Source organism: Magnolia sinica, chromosome 14 (genome assembly GCF_029962835.1).
Source record: "Magnolia sinica isolate HGM2019 chromosome 14, MsV1, whole genome shotgun sequence".
Classification (NCBI taxonomy): domain Eukaryota; kingdom Viridiplantae; phylum Streptophyta; class Magnoliopsida; order Magnoliales; family Magnoliaceae; genus Magnolia; species Magnolia sinica.
Genome location: NC_080586.1, coordinates 6809518 through 6828597, shown reverse-complemented (window position 1 = coordinate 6828597; position 19080 = coordinate 6809518). Strand labels below are relative to the sequence as shown.

The 19080-nt window shown below is 39.4% G+C and overlaps 2 protein-coding genes across 2 annotated transcripts; both read left to right on the top strand.

The window, feature by feature from the left end:
• The first annotated feature begins 1004 nt into the window (after positions 1-1004).
• Positions 1005-2411, top strand: LOC131226007 (UPF0481 protein At3g47200-like). The gene has a single exon (XM_058221644.1). The coding sequence runs from the start codon at positions 1005-1007 to the stop codon at positions 2409-2411; it is 1407 nt and encodes a 468-aa protein (XP_058077627.1).
• A 9668-nt stretch (positions 2412-12079) lies between these two features.
• Positions 12080-13795, top strand: LOC131225893 (UPF0481 protein At3g47200-like). The gene is made up of 2 exons (XM_058221497.1): positions 12080-13423; positions 13566-13795. The coding sequence occupies exons 1-2, from the start codon at positions 12103-12105 to the stop codon at positions 13676-13678; spliced, it is 1434 nt and encodes a 477-aa protein (XP_058077480.1). The 5' UTR covers positions 12080-12102; the 3' UTR covers positions 13679-13795.
• The last annotated feature ends 5285 nt before the right edge of the window (positions 13796-19080 follow it).

Genomic DNA, 19080 nt, shown 5'->3' with positions numbered 1-19080 from the left:
CGTGCGCCGAAATCCGTATGACACCTGTATCATGTAATCAGGCCCACCGTCTGTACATATAAATTCCACACCGTCCATCAGGTGAGATCCTCCCTTCAACGCCTTTAGAAAGAGAGAAAAACCATAGAGAAGGTATATTTCATCACAGCATGGCAACCTGACCCTAGATGGGAAACGGATTGGCTACTCCCCCTACCACTAGCCCAGTGGCTGGTGGTCGGTGCTCTGTGGGCCCCACCATGATGTATGTGTTTCATCCACGCCGTTCATCCATCTTTACCGATCATTTTATGGCTTTTTTTCCAAAAATGAGAGAGATAGAAATCTCAGGTGGATCACACCACAGGAAAACAATAGTGATTGGATATCCACCATTAAAATCCTCCTAAGGCCCACTGTACTGTTTATTTGACATCCAATCAGTTGATTAGGTCATACAGGGAAAAAATAAAGATCAGCTTGATCCAAAACTTTTATAGCCTCCAAAAAGTTTTTATTGGTCAACGTTCATTCAACACTGTTTCCTTTAATGTGGTCCACTTGAGATTGGAATATAACTCATTTTTGGTCTTATAGCCTAAAATGATCTAGAAAATAGATAGACGGCATGGATGAAAGAAATACATCATGGTAAGATCCACAGAGCACCGACCAGCAGCCATTGGCTTGTGGCAGGGGAGTAGCCAAGCCGTTTACATTGTTTTCTATGGTGTAGCTCAGCTAATGAGTAAATAGGTCTGATTTTTTTTAATAGTTGATCATCGTGGTGGGGCCAACCTAGTGAGAGGGTTGGATGTAACGTGCACTTGATTCGTTGCAAGCCATCCGCGTAACGTATGGCATCCGCGTAACGTATGGCACAGGGTTTGGAAATGAGACCTCCTCATTAAACAAAGTTCATTGATGGCCATTCAAACCGGTTATCTTCTAGTTTTTTTAATCTTATAAAAGAACTCTTTAGATCTCATTCAATCACCAGCAGAAAGAAATCCCATCTGCCTCAAATGGAGAAAGAGAGAAAAGCCATAGAGAGGGCAGAAAACGTCAGCGATCATGTAGCAATAGATATCAATAGTGCATGGTTGAATTCCATGAATGAGAGGCTGACAGCCTCTAATCCAAATCCATCTCCCAAAGATTCAACCACCATCTTCAGAGTTCCCCTACACATCCGGCAAGCTGATTCAGGCAAAACCTATGATCCCCAGATCATCTCCATCGGCCCATTTCACCTGTCCAACCAACAGCTACAATCCATGGAAGAGCACAAATGGCGGTACCTACAAAACCTCCTCTCTCGAAGCCCAGATAGTAGTCTGGAAGACTGCCTCTTGGAAATGAAGGCCATGGAAGCCCAGGCACGGAGCTGTTATTCAGAAAGCAGCGATATTGGTAGCAACGAGTTCGTGGAGATGATGGTAATCGATGGTTGCTTCATCATCGAGCTCTTTCACAAGCAGAAGGAGGCCATTGGGGTGGACCCCATTCATCGGACAGCTTGGATGCTGCCGCTTATAGCCCAAGACATGCTTCTCTTAGAAAACCAACTTCCTTTCTTCATCCTACAGCGCTTGTTCGAACTTACTGTTGAATCCACCCATTCATCTCTCATCGATCTCGCGTTTGATTTTTACAGTCATCTCTTTCGGAAGGATGATGGGTTGCACCATTCAAATCGATCCATCCATCACCTACTCCATTTATTTCAGTCACATCTACTCCCATCTCCTCCAGAGGAATTACACCACAACGGTTACTTTCGCCTCCCTAGCACACCAGCAGTGGCCCCACCACCACCGAGATTGATTCCTACGGCAACGGAACTCCAACTGGCTGGAGTTAGGTTCAAGAAGAACGACAAGGTGAGCAGCTTCTTGGACGTAAAATTCAGTAAGGGGGTGATGGAAATCCCACTTTTATCCATCTACGGATCCACTGATCAGCTGCTCCGAAACTTCATCGCCTTCGAGCAATGTCTTCCTATCACCGGATCCCACATCACTAGCTATGCCATCTTAATGAATTTCCTCATCGATACATCCGCTGATGTGGACTTACTCAACCAAAACAAGATCATCGAGCACAGTTTGGGCAGCAACGATGAGGTAGCCCGTCTCTTCAATCAGATGTTGAATGGCTTCGCCATCGATATTGAAACCTGTTACCTTTCGGGTCTCTTCGAGGAGGTTAGGGCGTATAGCGAGCACGTTTGGCATGCATGGCGAGCTAGCATGGTTCGTAACTATTTCAGCAGTCCATGGGCGATTATTTCACTGATAGCCGGGATCTTCGCTTTCATTCTCACCATTTCGATGTCCTTCTTCGGTATCTATTCGTATTTACACCCACATAGAATTATTACTTCTAATTCTGTTTTGATTAATCGTTTGGTTAATAGCTACTCTATGTAATCTTTGCCTTCATTCTCACCATTACGATGGCCTTCTTATCTTTCTTTTCTTCTTTTTTTTTTCTTTTTTTTTTCTTTTTTTTAAAATTTTTTAAAATTTTTAAGATTTATATTCATAACGGAGCACAAAAGGCTTTACAGGGACTCTATTCGGGCAGGTCCCACGGAACAGAAGCCTTCTTCAGTATCTATTCCTATTTCAACCAGCGTGGTGTTAGTTCTAATTCTGTTTTGATTAATAGTTTGGTCAATAGCTACTCTATGTAATCCGATTGTGATTCTGTTTTAATTAAGATGGTTTAATAATTTAAGTATGACAAATTGCTTTGTCAATGGATGTGTACATCTTCTTCTTCTTCGTCTTCTTCTTTTTTTAATGTGTACATCTGTTTCTTCATTTTCATTTATCATTTCCGGCAACGGATACGACAGCCATACGTGGGACTCACCTTGATATGTGACATCCAATCAGTCCATTTGTGTCAGATTATGTTAGGAAGCGAAAGTTAAAATCAGGTCCATTCAAAACTCAAATGGGCCAGCCATTGAAACATTCTGGGGTCATTTTTACGTTTATATACTGTAACAGCCCTAAATTTTGGTACATTATAAAAATATATATATATATTTAAAGATTTTATTTTTAAATAAAAAATAAAAACAAGTTAATAGTTGAGTTGGTAGCAAAATTCTTAACTGAGAGAGGTTTAGGGATCAATTTTTGAAGTAGTAATAATAAATTTTTTATTAAATATCATAAAAAAAGGTTTTTGTATTTTTTTTTTTTTTAAAAGAAGAAGATAAAAGCTTTAAAGTAAAAGGAAGAGGAAATTCTAAGAAGGCTCGATCAGGTAAGTTCTAATCATTAGATCTTTTTAATTTTTTTATTATGTTGTTAATTTCTTCTTGATCTATACAATGGATGGCGTGGATCATCCACACCATCATTGTATATGTGTGTAGAGTCAATTTTAATAAAGTGATGTTTTTATGATTTCGGTCTAATTAGTAATATTTTAGGAATAAATTAAATTGATAGAATTTGATTGTGCTAAGATAGATCTGTATGGATCATATGATCTTTAAGGTCAAAAGATACAAGGGCCATAATTTTTAGATCAATCTAACAATCAGATAGGCCACATTAGTCAGATCTAAAAGTGTTTAATAAAAGAATCTTAGATTTTTACGTAAGTGTTCGTATCACTTGGCGTAAAAGGTCGAGATGGGCCATCGTTGTATGTGTGGTTAGATTCATATCATTCATCTAATGTGTAGATGCAAAACATGATAATACCTCAAGAATCTGGATGATCCAATCATCCGGTGGGCCACCCCGATTAATTATTTGGCATTCAATTTCAGAATTTAAAAAAGAAAATGTAAATCAAAGGTGGACCCCACCATGTAATACAAATAAATGAATAATAATATCGTTGATATAATTGATAGGACCCCGGAATTCAAATTAACCTAATTACATTGCAGAGTCAATACTACCAAACTCAGGTGAGTAACCCAACTTGTTTCATAATTCATTAAAATTGAAATAAATCATTGTGATTATTTGATTAATTAACTGGTTTGAATATTTTGATATGATAATTGTACGATAAATGTATATGTGAATATTTTAATCGAGACAACTATGCCAAATATTAAAAATATGCATTTACATATCATCCCTCATTCATTGAGTTACATAATGTATGATCAATCCTAGGGGCCTTCCCTGAAAGAAATATCGATCCTGGTAGAGCGTTACCAGATGTGGGTTATGCCCAAGCCTACCGAAAGGTGGAAGCCTACCCAACTGGTGGATGCGGGTTGACGACCTCCAACCCAAGCAGATGGACGATCATCCCATCTGATGCATTCATACATCATTTTACATTCATATCATTGTACATGTATTTATATATTATTTTAATTGTTATGATTATGAACCATGCTCGGTTATATTACTAAGCTTGGCCAGCTTACATTTTTATTGATGTAAAAACCGTACAGAGGAGCTATTAGCAGATGATGTGACGCAAGAACCAGAAGGATCTACTATACCTGAACATGACCCACCTGAAACATGGGCATACTTATTTAAAGATGAAGTGGCGGCATTAGACAATTTTTGATTATATGTTTTATTTTGTTAGCATAATTTGATAATGTATATTAGTATTTATTTTAAGACTTTAAGCAATTATTTAGATTTATTTCTTTGAAATAATGTTAACATGGAATAAATATCATTATAGTATAATAGTATAATAAGTGAATGATTTCAAGGTTCATTTTATTTTAAGGGTCGTCAAGATTTATATATGTTTAGTTGATTGATGCTAAGTATTATATATGTGTGATTGAGATTATGGTGGACCTTATATTGAATATAATTATCATCTCTGATTAAACCGATTAAGGAATTAAATTAGTACATTTTGTGTACGAGTCACGAACTGAAACTCGGGTCTGAGGGTGCACACTCTGTACCTGAATTTTGGGGTGTGACATATACCATCCAACCTGTTCTTAAATTAAGCCACACGATGAAAGAAAAAGAAAATGAAAAAGGCAAAAAGTCAGCCCGATCTTAAACTACCGTATCCTACGAGATGGTTCCACTAGTCATTTTCTCCATCTCCATTTTTTTTCTTATGTTGTGGCCTACTTGAGTTTTGGGACAGCTTTATTTTTCGACTTTAAGTCATAACATAAGCTAAAAATAAAAATAAAAATTAGAAGCAGTGGATGTCACACACACATCAGGTTGGGCTTCCTACCCAATTTTATGAAATTCAAGTCCACGCAAAACAATCGCGAGGACACTGCTGTGCACATGGAGAGCAAGTTGGACCTTTCTGATCAAAGAGAGGCTCGTCAGCGTCCATCTAAAATCAACAGCTAAGGGATTGGGTCAACCTACGGCCCACCTTCGTCTGCCAAATTGTTAGGTGTGGACGGTCGAAACATCCAATATGCAGATCCATGCCATCTAATTGGTCTGGGCCAAAGGGTTCAAAAAGCTAAGAGAGTGAAAATAGTGCATCCCAGTAACAAAATTGTACGCTAGTGGATGGATCATTGAAACAGGTATGCGGACATTTCTCTGTTTCACCAGTCCACAAGTCATGGGCACACAGAAATAGTTCTTGCAAGTCCACAAAACCTCACCGCTTTTGCCATATGAATTTCCTCTCATCATATAGAACTAACTGATAGACGGCCTTGATGACTTCCCTCCTTCAACTATCATATTGGTCAACAATTGTCAACTTCTATGATTTTAACTAGATCTTATTTTCTACCTCATTGGTCAATAGATAGAGGGCTTTGACTGGGGAAGTTATTACTGAGCCTAAGATATTGATTTTTTTTTTTATTAAATAAAAAATTCTTTATATTATCGCTTGCATGTGCGTGAGAGATGACTCATGGATCTTCTTGTGGGTCCCACTGTCTGAGCCATTTTCATGCTCTTATTGTGTTTCAGCTCAGTTCCTTTCCTATCCGTCATTCTCTGCCCCGTTCCTTGCCGATTCCCATCAATCTCAATCGAGCCAGTACGAAACAAGACAACGGCTCATCTGGTGGGCCATTCAGTGCATGGTCCATGGCCATAAGAGTACAATCATAACTTTATAAATAGCTCTATAAATTGTGGTTTTTGTATGGAGGGTGGAAATAAAGATAGTTCCACCTGTTCCGACATGGAAATTATTCATGCTATTAATCAAAAGGGAGCATATTAGGTGCAGCCCTCAGCATGGGCTTACCCTGATGTATGTATTGTATGCCTTTGCCATTTATCTATTTTATTTTATTTTTTTAGCTCATTTTAGGGCATGAGCCCAAAAATGAAGCAAATAGAAATCTAATGTGGACTACACCACAAGAAACAGTGATCACATATCCTTAAAAATTTCTTGTGAGCCACAAAAGTTTTGGATCAAGCCGATAGTTTTTTTTTCCCTTCATCCAGATCTGTGTGATCTTATCAATAGGTTGGATATATGGTAAGTCAACATTACGGTGGGCTCTAAGAAGTTTTTTTTTTTTTTTAATGGTGGGCGTTCAATCACCATTATTTCCTACGATGTGGTTGACCTGAGATTTGGATTTGCTTCACTTTTGGGGTCATGCCCTAAAATGAGCTGGCAAAACGAGAGACGTGGATATACAATATATACATCAAGGTGGGACCCACGGTTACAGCCACAACGTGTTGGGTGAGGCCATACCTAATCCACTCCCTAATTCAAAGGCTTTGGCTGAGTATATTAACCCAATCCAAAGTGTAAGATCATTTAATCATTGTGAATTTTGCACAGTGGCCCATCATTAATGGAGCATAAGATGGACTGTCCAGATTCTAGCACATTCATCCAGATTGTAAGTAATAATAAACCCAAACTGGAAGGCGGCACTTTTGCCTTTTGTTATTTTATTGCACAAAGTCCATGCATGCCGGTTTAAGAATGCGCGCACACGCATACCGGACAGCGCCACGTATTGCCTGGTTTTTTTAATGTTCAAAGTCCATGCATGGGGATTCAAGAATGCAAGTCTTCACAGGAATATAGGACAGACCCGATCTACAAAGCCATGTGTGCGGCGCATCGTGATGCGTGTACGACATTCAACCCATCCATTCTGTGATCTCGTTGATTAGAACAGTTGGCCACGAAGCTTGTATGCACCTTCGTCCTTTCCTTAATCCAAGAAACCAGTCCGATCCAAAAGTCATTAGGGCCATACCATGTGAAGTCATGCATCAAATCTCTAAATATAGAAATTTACCAAAAACTACATACTTAACTCAGAATTTATGTTATGATACCTTTTTCAGAAATGTTTTCAATAACCTCTTCTTCTTTTTTTTTTCTTTTTTTTTAAAATTTTTAAGAAAAAGGTGGAATTTCTCCACCTGAATTTTAGAGTCAGAAGAAAGATTTACAGCCTTGAATTTCGGGAGGGCTCCACAAAATAAAACAAGCCTACTTGTCATAGAGCAAAACACAAATCAGAAAAGTTGAAAAATAAAAAATAAAAAATAAATAAAAAAAGAGGGAGGACCAAATTGAGACGAACTCTAGCAGTCCCATTCCAGATAGGTAGAAGCGGGGCTCGCCAACAAAACCTTTTGCTCCAAGCCACTCCAAGAGGGCCTAACAGAGATAGCACAGGACCAGCCTCCCTGAGGTCCAGCTGCCAATCAGACCATAAACCAAGCATGCCACCCTTCACACTCCTAACCCTATACCCAACCTTGCAAACAACCCCTTCATAGCCCTGCAAGCAGCCAATTCCTACCAACCAACGGAACCAGCCATACAACTGATATGGAGTGCCAGCAATCTTCATCTCAAAGATCACCTAATAATTAGCTACCTATTGTAAGTAACTATTACTAGAGGAGTACCAGAGTACCTTCCTTTAGATTTATCGATCACAATTCTAGTGGCCCATGAAAGAAAGGGGTCCACAATTACAGTGTGCCCCACCTTAATGTTTATGTGAAATTTACCCTAACCACCAAGAGGGTCACCTCTTGTTAGTCCTAGGGCCCAAAACCACTTGTTAGTCCCGGGTCCAAAAATCATACCCATCCATGATTCAAGTGGAGTACACAACTAAAAACAGTGCACGGGAGAATGCTTACCCTCCATATTATTTCATTTGGTGTGGCTCAAATGAATCATGGATGGGCTTTAGTTTTGAGCCCCAGGCTTAAATTTTGTTGTGGCATCTAATGATTCATTACAATGGGCCTTGTAAAAATCAAGCATGGATGTCTCTCTACCAACCATTTATTTTAATGTGGACCACTTGACTCATAGGTAAGCCTATTATTTTAGCCCAAGGCCTAACATGAGATTACATGTCTAATGGCCAGAGTGAATCTCACGGGTGGACTTGTAAAAATTAAGACAAGTGTCTCATAAAATCTATGTTTTTTTTTTTTTCAATTTGAAGAGAGGCTTCCCTCTAATTTTTCATTGTGATATATACGTGCAATCCACTCTGACCATTAGATATGTAATACCATGTTATAGGTCAAGGGCAAAAAAATCAGGCTAAGCTGTGATGTAGGTATGACACACCAAAGGAAATAGTTGGGAGAGAGAAATCTACCCTTGATTTTTATGAGGTTCTTCATGATGATTATATGAAAACTACTCCAACTATTAGATCCCACACTTTTAAGTCCAAAGAGAATAAGTTTGGATGGTGAACATTGTCCCCCAATAATGTTTCCAATCATGGGTCTCCATGAATTAAGGATGGAATTAAGTTTTGGGCCTTGGACCAAAGCAGGTATAACACACCTGGTGAGAATGGTGGATCTGACATAAAAAATAAATCTTTAAAAAAAAAATGGTGGGGCCTAGCGGTGGCTTTCTCAAAAACTTAACATTAATAAGGTAATTTATCAGATTTTTTTTTTAAAATGACACTAAAACATAAATTTCATAATTTTTATTTATTTATTTATTTTTTAGCATGCATACCTTCATCCTAGTGAGGTCCATCATCTAAATGGATATGATAGAATATAAAGAACCTGATAAAGCTCCACACACAGTCTGTAAGGTTTTTAATGGTGGGTGTTATTGTCATGCCCTGAAATTCAGATACAAAGTGTGCACCCTCTTATCTGAATTACGACACATTACTCATACATCAAGTATTCAAGTATATTAAAACCATTTCTTCATAGCATTTTCGAAATGCTAAGTTAAAATGTACACTAAGTTCACAATTTCAAACATCTAGAAAGACATCTTTCATTCATTCATTTCAATCATACATTTATACCAATCTCCAAGAATTTATAAACATTCAGTCTACATATCTATGTTATTGACAAAAAACTAGGCATTGTACTACAACCCATCCATTTAGAGCTTTATTAAACCATAATACTATAAAATATTCAAGATTTTCAAAGTATTCAACTAAAATTGGCTTAGAAATATAATTAATCATAATTCAACTAGATACGCCATTGATTTAACACATTCAACTCGTCTTTATCAAGATAGGGCCATTGCCCTGGTGAATTGTCCATTGGTTTATCTTCTTGCCCTGAAACTTAAGCAATTGTTTCATCGTCCAATGAATCTGTACAGTTTCTTCATCAATATAACATCACCTAGCCAATCCAAGTAAGTAAACTTATCATGTTTCATACACGCCATAAATAAAATAGGAATACATAAATGTCATGAGATGCATGGATGCATGAATGTATCAAATGGGTTGATCAATCTACTTGCTTGAGTTAGATTCCATCAACCCGCAACTCCCCTTCTAGGGTGGGCTTCCACATATTGTGGGCATTTATGAATGATCCCCTAAATAACTCGGTATTGTAAGTACCTATATGTTATATAGGGAGTGCCCCTGGGTATTCAGCACAATTATATAATGTATGACAATGAATGCATGAGAATGACTGATGCATTATATTCATAATTGTCACATATATAGCATCATATGATATTTCAATTCTAAGCAAATTTAACAGATTACTTAATACAAAGAACACAAATAGCAAAACAATGAGATAACTATTTTAATCACAATGGAGATGAAATATGTTGAAATCACTCACCTGAAAACTGGTAATGTGGATTTCGTTATGCTACATTGAGAAGAAATGATTGGTAATTACCTAATTATATACCTCAATTAGCTCACTAATCATATCTACCTAAACTTATTTGATCAGTTCGCTTTTGATTAATCAATTCCTTAACCCATGACAACCCATGCGGAGAATTCAACCATTAGATTCTGAATTCTCTTAAATCTTACACACAATAATTATAATTAGTCATCTTTTTATGTGGGGTTCACTTAACCAACCAAAGTACTCTGATCATCCCATTATCTTTAGATGATAAATGGTTATCATCTATAGAATTGAATGCGTACAATTAAAAACTTATTAGGTGCCACACAAGTTTTGAATCAAGCTGATATATGTGTTTTACATTCATTCATGTCAGCCTGAACTTATAAACATAATAAACATCATTGTGGCCTGAGAAGTTTTCAACGGTGGACATCATTATTTCCACTGTTTTCCGTGGTGTGGTCCACCTGAGCTTTGGATATGCTTCGATTTTGGGGCATGCCTTTAAATGAGCTATCGAAACGGATGGACGGCATGGTTAAGACGCATACATAGAGTTTGTACATCACCAACAGAGTTTAGTATCCTAGCGTACTGAGTTACTACTCAGTAAACGTTGTTTAAGAAGACGAGCATCACGGTGGGCCCCACGGAGCTCTGGATCAGCGGCCCAAACATAAAGAAGGTATTTCCCCTTCTTTCTTTTTTTTTTTTTGTTTTCTCTTTCATTCATTCATTGGCGCCACAGAAATGGTGCGGTTTGTCGAAATTAAAACGTGCGCCGAAGTCCTTATGACACCTGTATCATGTAATCAGGCCCACCGTCTGTACATATAAATTCCACACCGTCCATCAGGTGAGATCTTCCATTCAATGCCTTTAGAAAGATAGAAAAACCATAGAGAAGGTATATTTCATCACAAGATGGCAACCTAATCCTAGATGGGAAACGGATTGGCTACTCCCTGCCACTAGCCCGGTGGCTGGTGGTCGGTGCTCTGTGAGCCCCACCATGATGTATGTGTTTCATCCATGCCGTTCATCCATTTTTACAGATAATTTTATGGTTTAATCCCAAAAATAAGGAGGATATAAATCTTGGAGGATCACACCGCAGGAAAACAATACTAATTAGATATCCACCATTAAAATCCTCCTAAGGCCTACTGTACTGTTTATTTGACATCCAATCTGTTGATTAAGTCATACAGACCTATATGAAGGGAAAAAACAAAGATCCGCTTGACCCAAAACTTTTATAGCCTCCAAAAAGTTTTTAATGGTCAACGTTTATTCAACACTCTTTTTGCATTAATGTGGTCTATTTGAGATTGTTATATACCTAATTTTTGGTCTCCCACACTAAAATTATCTAGAAAAATATATGGACGGCATGGATGAAACAAATACATCATGGTAAGGTCCACAGAGCACCAACCATCAGCGATTGGCTGGTGGCAGGGGGAGTAGCCAATACGTTTACCCCTAGATAGATGTGGGTTAGATACATGTTTGGCCCTCTTGATGAGTCAACCAGATTAGTGGGTGTGATAGGCCATCTTGGAAAGATTAAAATATATATATAAACATTTACTTTGAAAGACTTACGTTCCACCTGGTGGATACCTTCTAATATTTCATGTGTGTACAACATCCAATCATTCCGATAGATTTACCCAGCCATGAGCATAACAATGACCAAAAATCATCCATATCCACACATCAAGTGGACCACACCTGTATTTTATTATCAAATAGTTATACATTGTTTTCTATGGTGTAGCCCAGCTAATGAGTAAATAGGTCTGATTTTTTTAATAGTCGATCATCGTGGTGGGGCCAACCTAGTGAGAGGGTTGGATGTAACGTGCACTTGATTCGTTGCAAGTCATCCGCGTAACGTATGGTACAGGGATTGGAAATGAGACCTCCTCATTAAACAAAGTTCATTGATGACCATTCAAACCGGTTATCTTCTAGTTTTTTTAATCTTATAAAAGAACTCTTTAGATCTCATTCAATCACCAGCAGAAAGAAATCCCATCTGCCTCAAATGGAGAAAGAGAGAAAAGCCATAGAGAGGGCAGAAAACGTCAGCGATCATGTAGCAATAGATACCAATAGTGCATGGTTGAATTCCATGAATGAGAGGCTGACAGCCTCTAATTCAAATCCATCTCCCAAAGATTCAACCACCATCTTCAGAGTTCCCCTACACATCCGGCAAGCTGATTCAGGCAAAACCTATGATCCCCAGATCATCTCCATCGGCCCATTTCACCTGTCCAACCAACAGCTACAATCCATGGAAGAGCACAAATGGCGGTACCTACAAAACCTCCTCTCTCGAAGCCCAGATAGTAGTCTGGAAGACTGCCTCTTGGAAATGAAGGCCATGGAAGCCCAGGCACGGAGCTGTTATTCAGAAAGCATCGATATTGGTAGCAACGAGTTCGTGGAGATGATGGTAATCGATGGTTGCTTCATCATCGAGCTCTTTCTCAAGCAGAAGGAGGCCATTGGGGTGGACCCCATTCATCGGACAGCTTGGATGCTGCCGCTTATAGCCCAAGACATGCTTCTCTTAGAAAACCAACTTCCTTTCTTCATCCTACAGCGCTTGTTCGAACTTACTGTTGAATCCACCCATTCATCTCTCATCGATCTCGCGTTTGATTTTTACAGTCATCTCTTTCAGAAGGATGATGGGTTGCACCATTCAAATCGATCCATCCATCACCTACTCCATTTATTTCAGTCACATCTACTCCCATCTCCTCCAGAGGAATTACACCACAACAGTTACTTTCGCCTCCCTAGCACACCAGCAGTGGCCCCACCACCACCGAGATTGATTCCTACGGCAACGGAACTCCAACTGGCTGGAGTTAGGTTCAAGAAGAACGACAAGGTGAGCAGCTTCTTGGACGTAAAATTCAGTAAGGGGGTGATGGAAATCCCACTTTTATCCATCTACGGATCCACTGATCAGCTGCTTCGAAACTTCATCGCCTTCGAGCAATGTCTTCCTATCACCGGATCCCACATCACTAGCTATGCCATCTTAATGAATTTCCTCATTGATACATCCGCTGATGTGGACTTACTCAACCAAAACAAGATCATCGAGCACAGTTTGGGCAGCAACGATGAGGTAGCCCGTCTCTTCAATCAGATGTTGAATGGCTTCGCCATCGATATTGAAAACTGTTACCTTTCGGGTCTCTTCGAGGAGGTTAGGGCGTATAGCGAGCATGTTTGGCATGCATGGCGGGCTAGCATGGTTCGTGACTATTTCAGCAGTCCATGGGCGATTATTTCAGTCATAGCTGGCATATTCGCTTTCATTCTCACCATTACGATGTCCTTCCTCGGTATCTATTCCTATTTACACCAACCTCGTATTATTACTTCTAATTCTGTTTTGAATAATCGTTTGGTTAATAGCTACTCTATGTAATCTTTGCCTTCATTCTCACCATTACGATTGCCTTCTTCAGTATTGTTTTTTTTTAGAATTATATTCATATCGGAGCACCAAAGGCTTTACAGGGACTATATTCGGGCAGGGCCAACGGCACAAAAGCCTTCTTCAGTATCTATTCCTATTTCAACCAGCGTGGTGTTAGTTCTAATTCTGCTTTGATTAATAGTTTGGTCAATAGCTACTCTATGTAATCTGATCGTGATTTTCTGTTTTAATTAAGATGGTTTAATAATTTAAGTATGACAAATTGCTTTGTCAATGGATGTGTACATCTTCTTCTTCTTCATTTATTTATTTATTTTTATTTTTATTTTTTTAATGTGTACATCTGTTTCTTCATTTTCATTTATCATTTCAGGCAACGGATCCTACGACGGCCATACGTGGGACACACCTTGATGTGTGTGACATCCAATCAGTCCATTTTTGTCAGATTATGTTAGGAAGTGAAAGTTAAAATCAGGCCCATTCAAAACTCAAGTGGGCCAGCCATTGAAACCTTCTGGGGTCATTATTGTTATGTTTATATACCATCCAACCTGTTCTTAAATTGAGCCACACGATGAAAGAGAAAAAAAAAAAGTCAGCCCGATCTTAAACTACCGTATCTTACAAGAAGGTTCCAGTAGTTAATGTCTTCATCTCCACTTTTTTCTTAGGGAAATTGCCCATACTCACGTCGAAGTTTGGGTCAATTACCTCGATCGACACGACACTATATATTCCCTAGAGGGCCTTCTGACAGCTTGTGGAAATTGTTTCGGATGAAAATGCCTCTGACATTCGTTCCGTAGTTGCACAGTTTTCTAGGGACTAAGAAGTTACGTCGTATTTAATGTTAGTAAAGTGATGTATACGGAACCCTTTTTGCTCGTGGGCAAGGAGTAAACTGGTGGGGTCCATATTGATGTATGTGTATAATTCATGCCGTCCATCCTTTTTACCGTGTCATTTTAGGGCTAAGGCCCAAATATCAGCCTGATCCAGAGCTCACGTGGGTCACATAATAGAAAATAATGGTAACAATAGAACTCACTGTTAAAACTTTCCAGGCTCACTGTGATGTTTATTAGAAGTAGACATTGTCCAAGTTAGGACTTTCTGGGCCCACACCGAGCTGGCCGACAGGGTGGACAGAACGGATCTCCTCATTGTTAGCCTCAGGCTATTGTACCAATAGCTATCCTTTCATTTGACAGTAAAGGAAGTGAACATGTAACAACCGCAACCCATGTAACATGTGAACCACGACCCATATAACATTATAACTACGACCTATGAAAACCATGACCCGTATAACATGAGAACTACGACCCTTACTACATTACAATCACGACCGTTGCCACATTACAACCATGACCCAGGTATGAGTCGTGGTTGCCATGTTATATGGGTCGTGGTTTTCATGAGGAAAGGGTTGTGGTTGTCATGAGGTAAGGGTGTGGTTGTCATGCTATGCGGATTGTAGTCTTCATTTTATGGGCCTTGGCAAGGACCAGTTAGTGGGGCCTAAATTGATGTATGTGAATAATCTATGCCACCCATCCTTTTTGTCGTGTCAACAACGACCCTTACCTCATGACAACCACGACCGTTACCTCATGACAACCACAACCCATTTAACACGACAACCACAACTCATATATAATGATAACCATGACCCATGGAAACGACGACCCATTACAATCACGACCCATATCACATGAGAACCACGACCCCATATTACATGACAACCACGACCTATGGGATTTCTCATTAATGACTAGGGGTGTACCATTTCTGTCATTGAGCTACAGAGTTAAATAACGGTTCTCTTCAACGACACCCAATGACGTCCCATTACAACCATGACCTATATAATATGACAACCATGACCCATATAACATGACAGCTACGACCTTTATGTCATGACAACCACGACCCATATAGTCTGTATTTCCTGCTCCTGCAGTCTATCAATAATCATATCATATTTGAAAAATGCCAGACTAGCTTTGGTACGGAAAGGCACGTTACTTTTCTAACTTTGATGGACGGTAAGGATCTTATGTGCATGTAAGGTCGTGGTTGTCATGTAATCTGAGAGCAGGAAATGAGAACCACGACCCATATAACATGACAACCGTGATAGTCGTGGTTGTAATATGGTAAGGGTCGTAGTTTCCATGAGGTAAGGGTCGTGGATAAAAATCTAAGGTGGAACACACCACAGGATATCTTTTGCTCTCATATTATATGGGTCGTGGTTCTCGTGTTATATGGGTCGTGGTTCTCATGTTAAATGGATCGTGGTTTCGTGTGATATGGATCGTGGTTCTCATTTTCTGCTCCCAAATTGCATGACAACCACGACCCATACCTCATGACAACCACGACCCATATAACATGAGAACCACGACCATACAACATAACAACTACAACCCACCACTGTTTATGTGTTTCATCCATGCTACCCATCCTTCTTGCTATGTCATTTTAGGGCTAAGGCCCAAATATCAACTCGATCCAGTGCTCGTGTAGCCCACATAATAAAAAATAATGGTGATTGTTGAAAGTTTCTAGGCTCACTGTGATGTTTGTTAGAAGTGGATATTACCCAAGTTAGGACTTTTTGGTCCCACACTGATCTAGCCGACAAGGTGAATGGATCGGATCACCCCATTGTGGGCCTTAAGTTATAGTACCAATGGTTTGGTAGAAAAGGAAGTGAACACGTTGCAAACTGCGAACCATGCAACATAACAACTACGACCTATATAACATGACAACTATGACCCATGCAAACCACAACCCAAATGGGCCGCAGTTGCATGGATCATAGTTTTCATGTTATATGGGTCTTAGTTGTCCTATTATATAGGTCTCAGTTGTATGGATCGCAGTTGTCCTGTTATATGGGTCGTGGAAATCTTGTTATATAGGTCGCAGTTATCCTGTTATATGGGTCATAGTCGTAGTTGTTCTGTTATTTAGGTTGCAGTTGTCCTGTTATATGGGTCGTAGTTATATGGATCGCACTTGTCATGTTATATGCATCGCAGTTATCCTGTTATATGGGTCGCGATCACAATTATCATGTTATTTAGGTCGCAGTTGTCCTGTTATATGGGGTCGTAGTTGTATGGATCGCAGTTGTCATGTTATATGGGTTGCAGTTATCCTGTTATATGGGTCGTAGTTGTCATTGATAGTGTTTATCCAATCACCATTGTTTTCCTGTGTTGTGGTTCACTTGAGATTTATATCCCTTTAATTTTTGGTATAAAACTCTAAAATAATCTGTAAAAATATATAAACGGAATAGATGTAACACATGCATCATAGTGGGCCCACATAGCACCGATCTTCAGCCAGAGGCCTGCTAGTAGCGGGAGTAGCCAATCTGTTTCCATCCTCGAAGGTGGACTGGTGTACCTCACATCAGCTATATAGCTGTTGTATTAACGTAAGTTATGTGGGTCTGATCATGAGATATATGTTATATCCAAACCGTCCATCCATTTGGCGAGCTTGTCTTCAGGCTTGATATGAAAAATAAGTCAGATCTAACTATCAAGTGGACCACACTGCAAAAAGCAGTGGGAGATTGAACGTCTACCATCCAAACCCTTTTTGGGGTCACAAAAGTTTTGGATTAATATGAAATTTGCTTTTCCTCTTCATTCAGGTTATTGTGACGTTGTGAACAGATTTGATGGAAAATAAACGTTATGGTGGGCCCTATGAATTGTTTAACCATGAATACCATTATCTATGCTGCTATTTGTGGTGTGGTAAAGATGATATTTTGATATTATTCATTTTTTGGATAATAGTCTAAAATGATCTCTAAAATTAGATGAACGGTGTAGATATAACAAATAAATTATTGTGGGGCCATGTAACTTTGATCTACTTTGAATCGATTGCAGAACTCGAAGCTCAAGGAGCGTCAGTGCTCGTCCTCGCACGGCACGTAGCTATAGCAGTCTTGCACGACACGTACCTACTGCAGCTAGGAAGTGGATTGCGCACTGAGTGACTCAACATGCTAAGGGCCTGTTCGGGCGGTGGGATTAGAAGGGATTAGGTGGGATGGGATTCATGGAAAAGCTTGGAATTACATTAAATGGAATTGCATTGGGTCATGTGCCAATTTCACTCAATGTTAGCAAGTTGTGTAGGTCCCACCATGATGTGTTGGCTATATCCACACCATCCACCCATTTATTGAGATTATTTTAGAGCATGGGCCAAAAAATCAGGTAAATCTAAAGCTCAAGTGGGCCCCACCGTAGAAAGTAACGTGGATTGAATACTTACCATTGAAAACTTCTTTGGGGCCACATAAGTTTTGGATCTACCTCATTTTTAGGCTCATGCTATAATATGAGGTTACAAAACAAATAAACAATTTAGATATAACACGTGTGTTGTTCTCAATAATTTCAAATGATGGTGGGTATATCCATTTAATGTACCACCATATTATCAACATAGCATGGCATTAATCTTATCCCATGGCAAGGGGACAATCCCTGCCGTGGGTAATAATTAAAGCTGGGCATCAGTTCGGGTTGGACCGGATCTTGCCTAATCCGATCAGATTCGACATCCCAGTAGCTTAATCCGAACTCGATCAGATCCGGGGCCGAGTCCGGGTCGCCTGACTCCTACAGATCCGATACGTGGCTAACTTGACCCGAATCGAGTCTGACTCGATCATCCTGCCCGTGTCGGACCGGGTTGGGTAAGATTCGGATAGTTCGAATTTAATCCAACTATTTCATGTGGTGTGGTTTACTTCAGCTTTCAATGTACCACACTTTTATACTCAACGTCTAAAATAATATGTCAAAATTAATGAACGGCTTGGATAAAACATATACATCAAGGTGGGCCCCATATGTATCTGAAAGAGCATATATACAAGTACACTAGTGGTGTTATGTTGTTGACGTGCACTGCACGAAAGTGTAGTGCCGTCTTTTCAATTTTCATGTGCAGGGACTCTCTTCTTTTGACATTAACAAGTTATAGAGGTGTGATCATGGGATATGTGTTATATCCAAACCGTCCATCCATTTAGTGACTTTGTCTTAAGGCTTGAGATGAAAAATAAGATAGATCTAACTACCATGTGGACCACACGAATCGTTTAACAGTGAAAATTATTCTCTGCTACTATTTGTGGTGTGGTCCAGATGATCTTTGGATATTATTTATTTTTTGGATACTGCTTTATAATGATCTTTAAAAATACATGAACGGTGAAGATATAATAAATACATCACGGTGGGGCCCATGTAACATTGATATTCTTTGAACCCGTCGTACAACTCGGAGCTCGAGGAGTGTCAGTGCTCGGCTTCGCACGACACCTACCCGCGCCAGCTGCGGGTTGTCAGACAGCCATCATGGTGGGTGGGAAACAGACTGGCTACACCGCTGACATCGTCGGAGCTATGGGCCCCACCATCACACATGTGTTTCATCCATGCCGTCCATCTATTTGTAGAGATCATTTTACAACATGAGTCCAAAAATGTGGTATAACCAAATCTC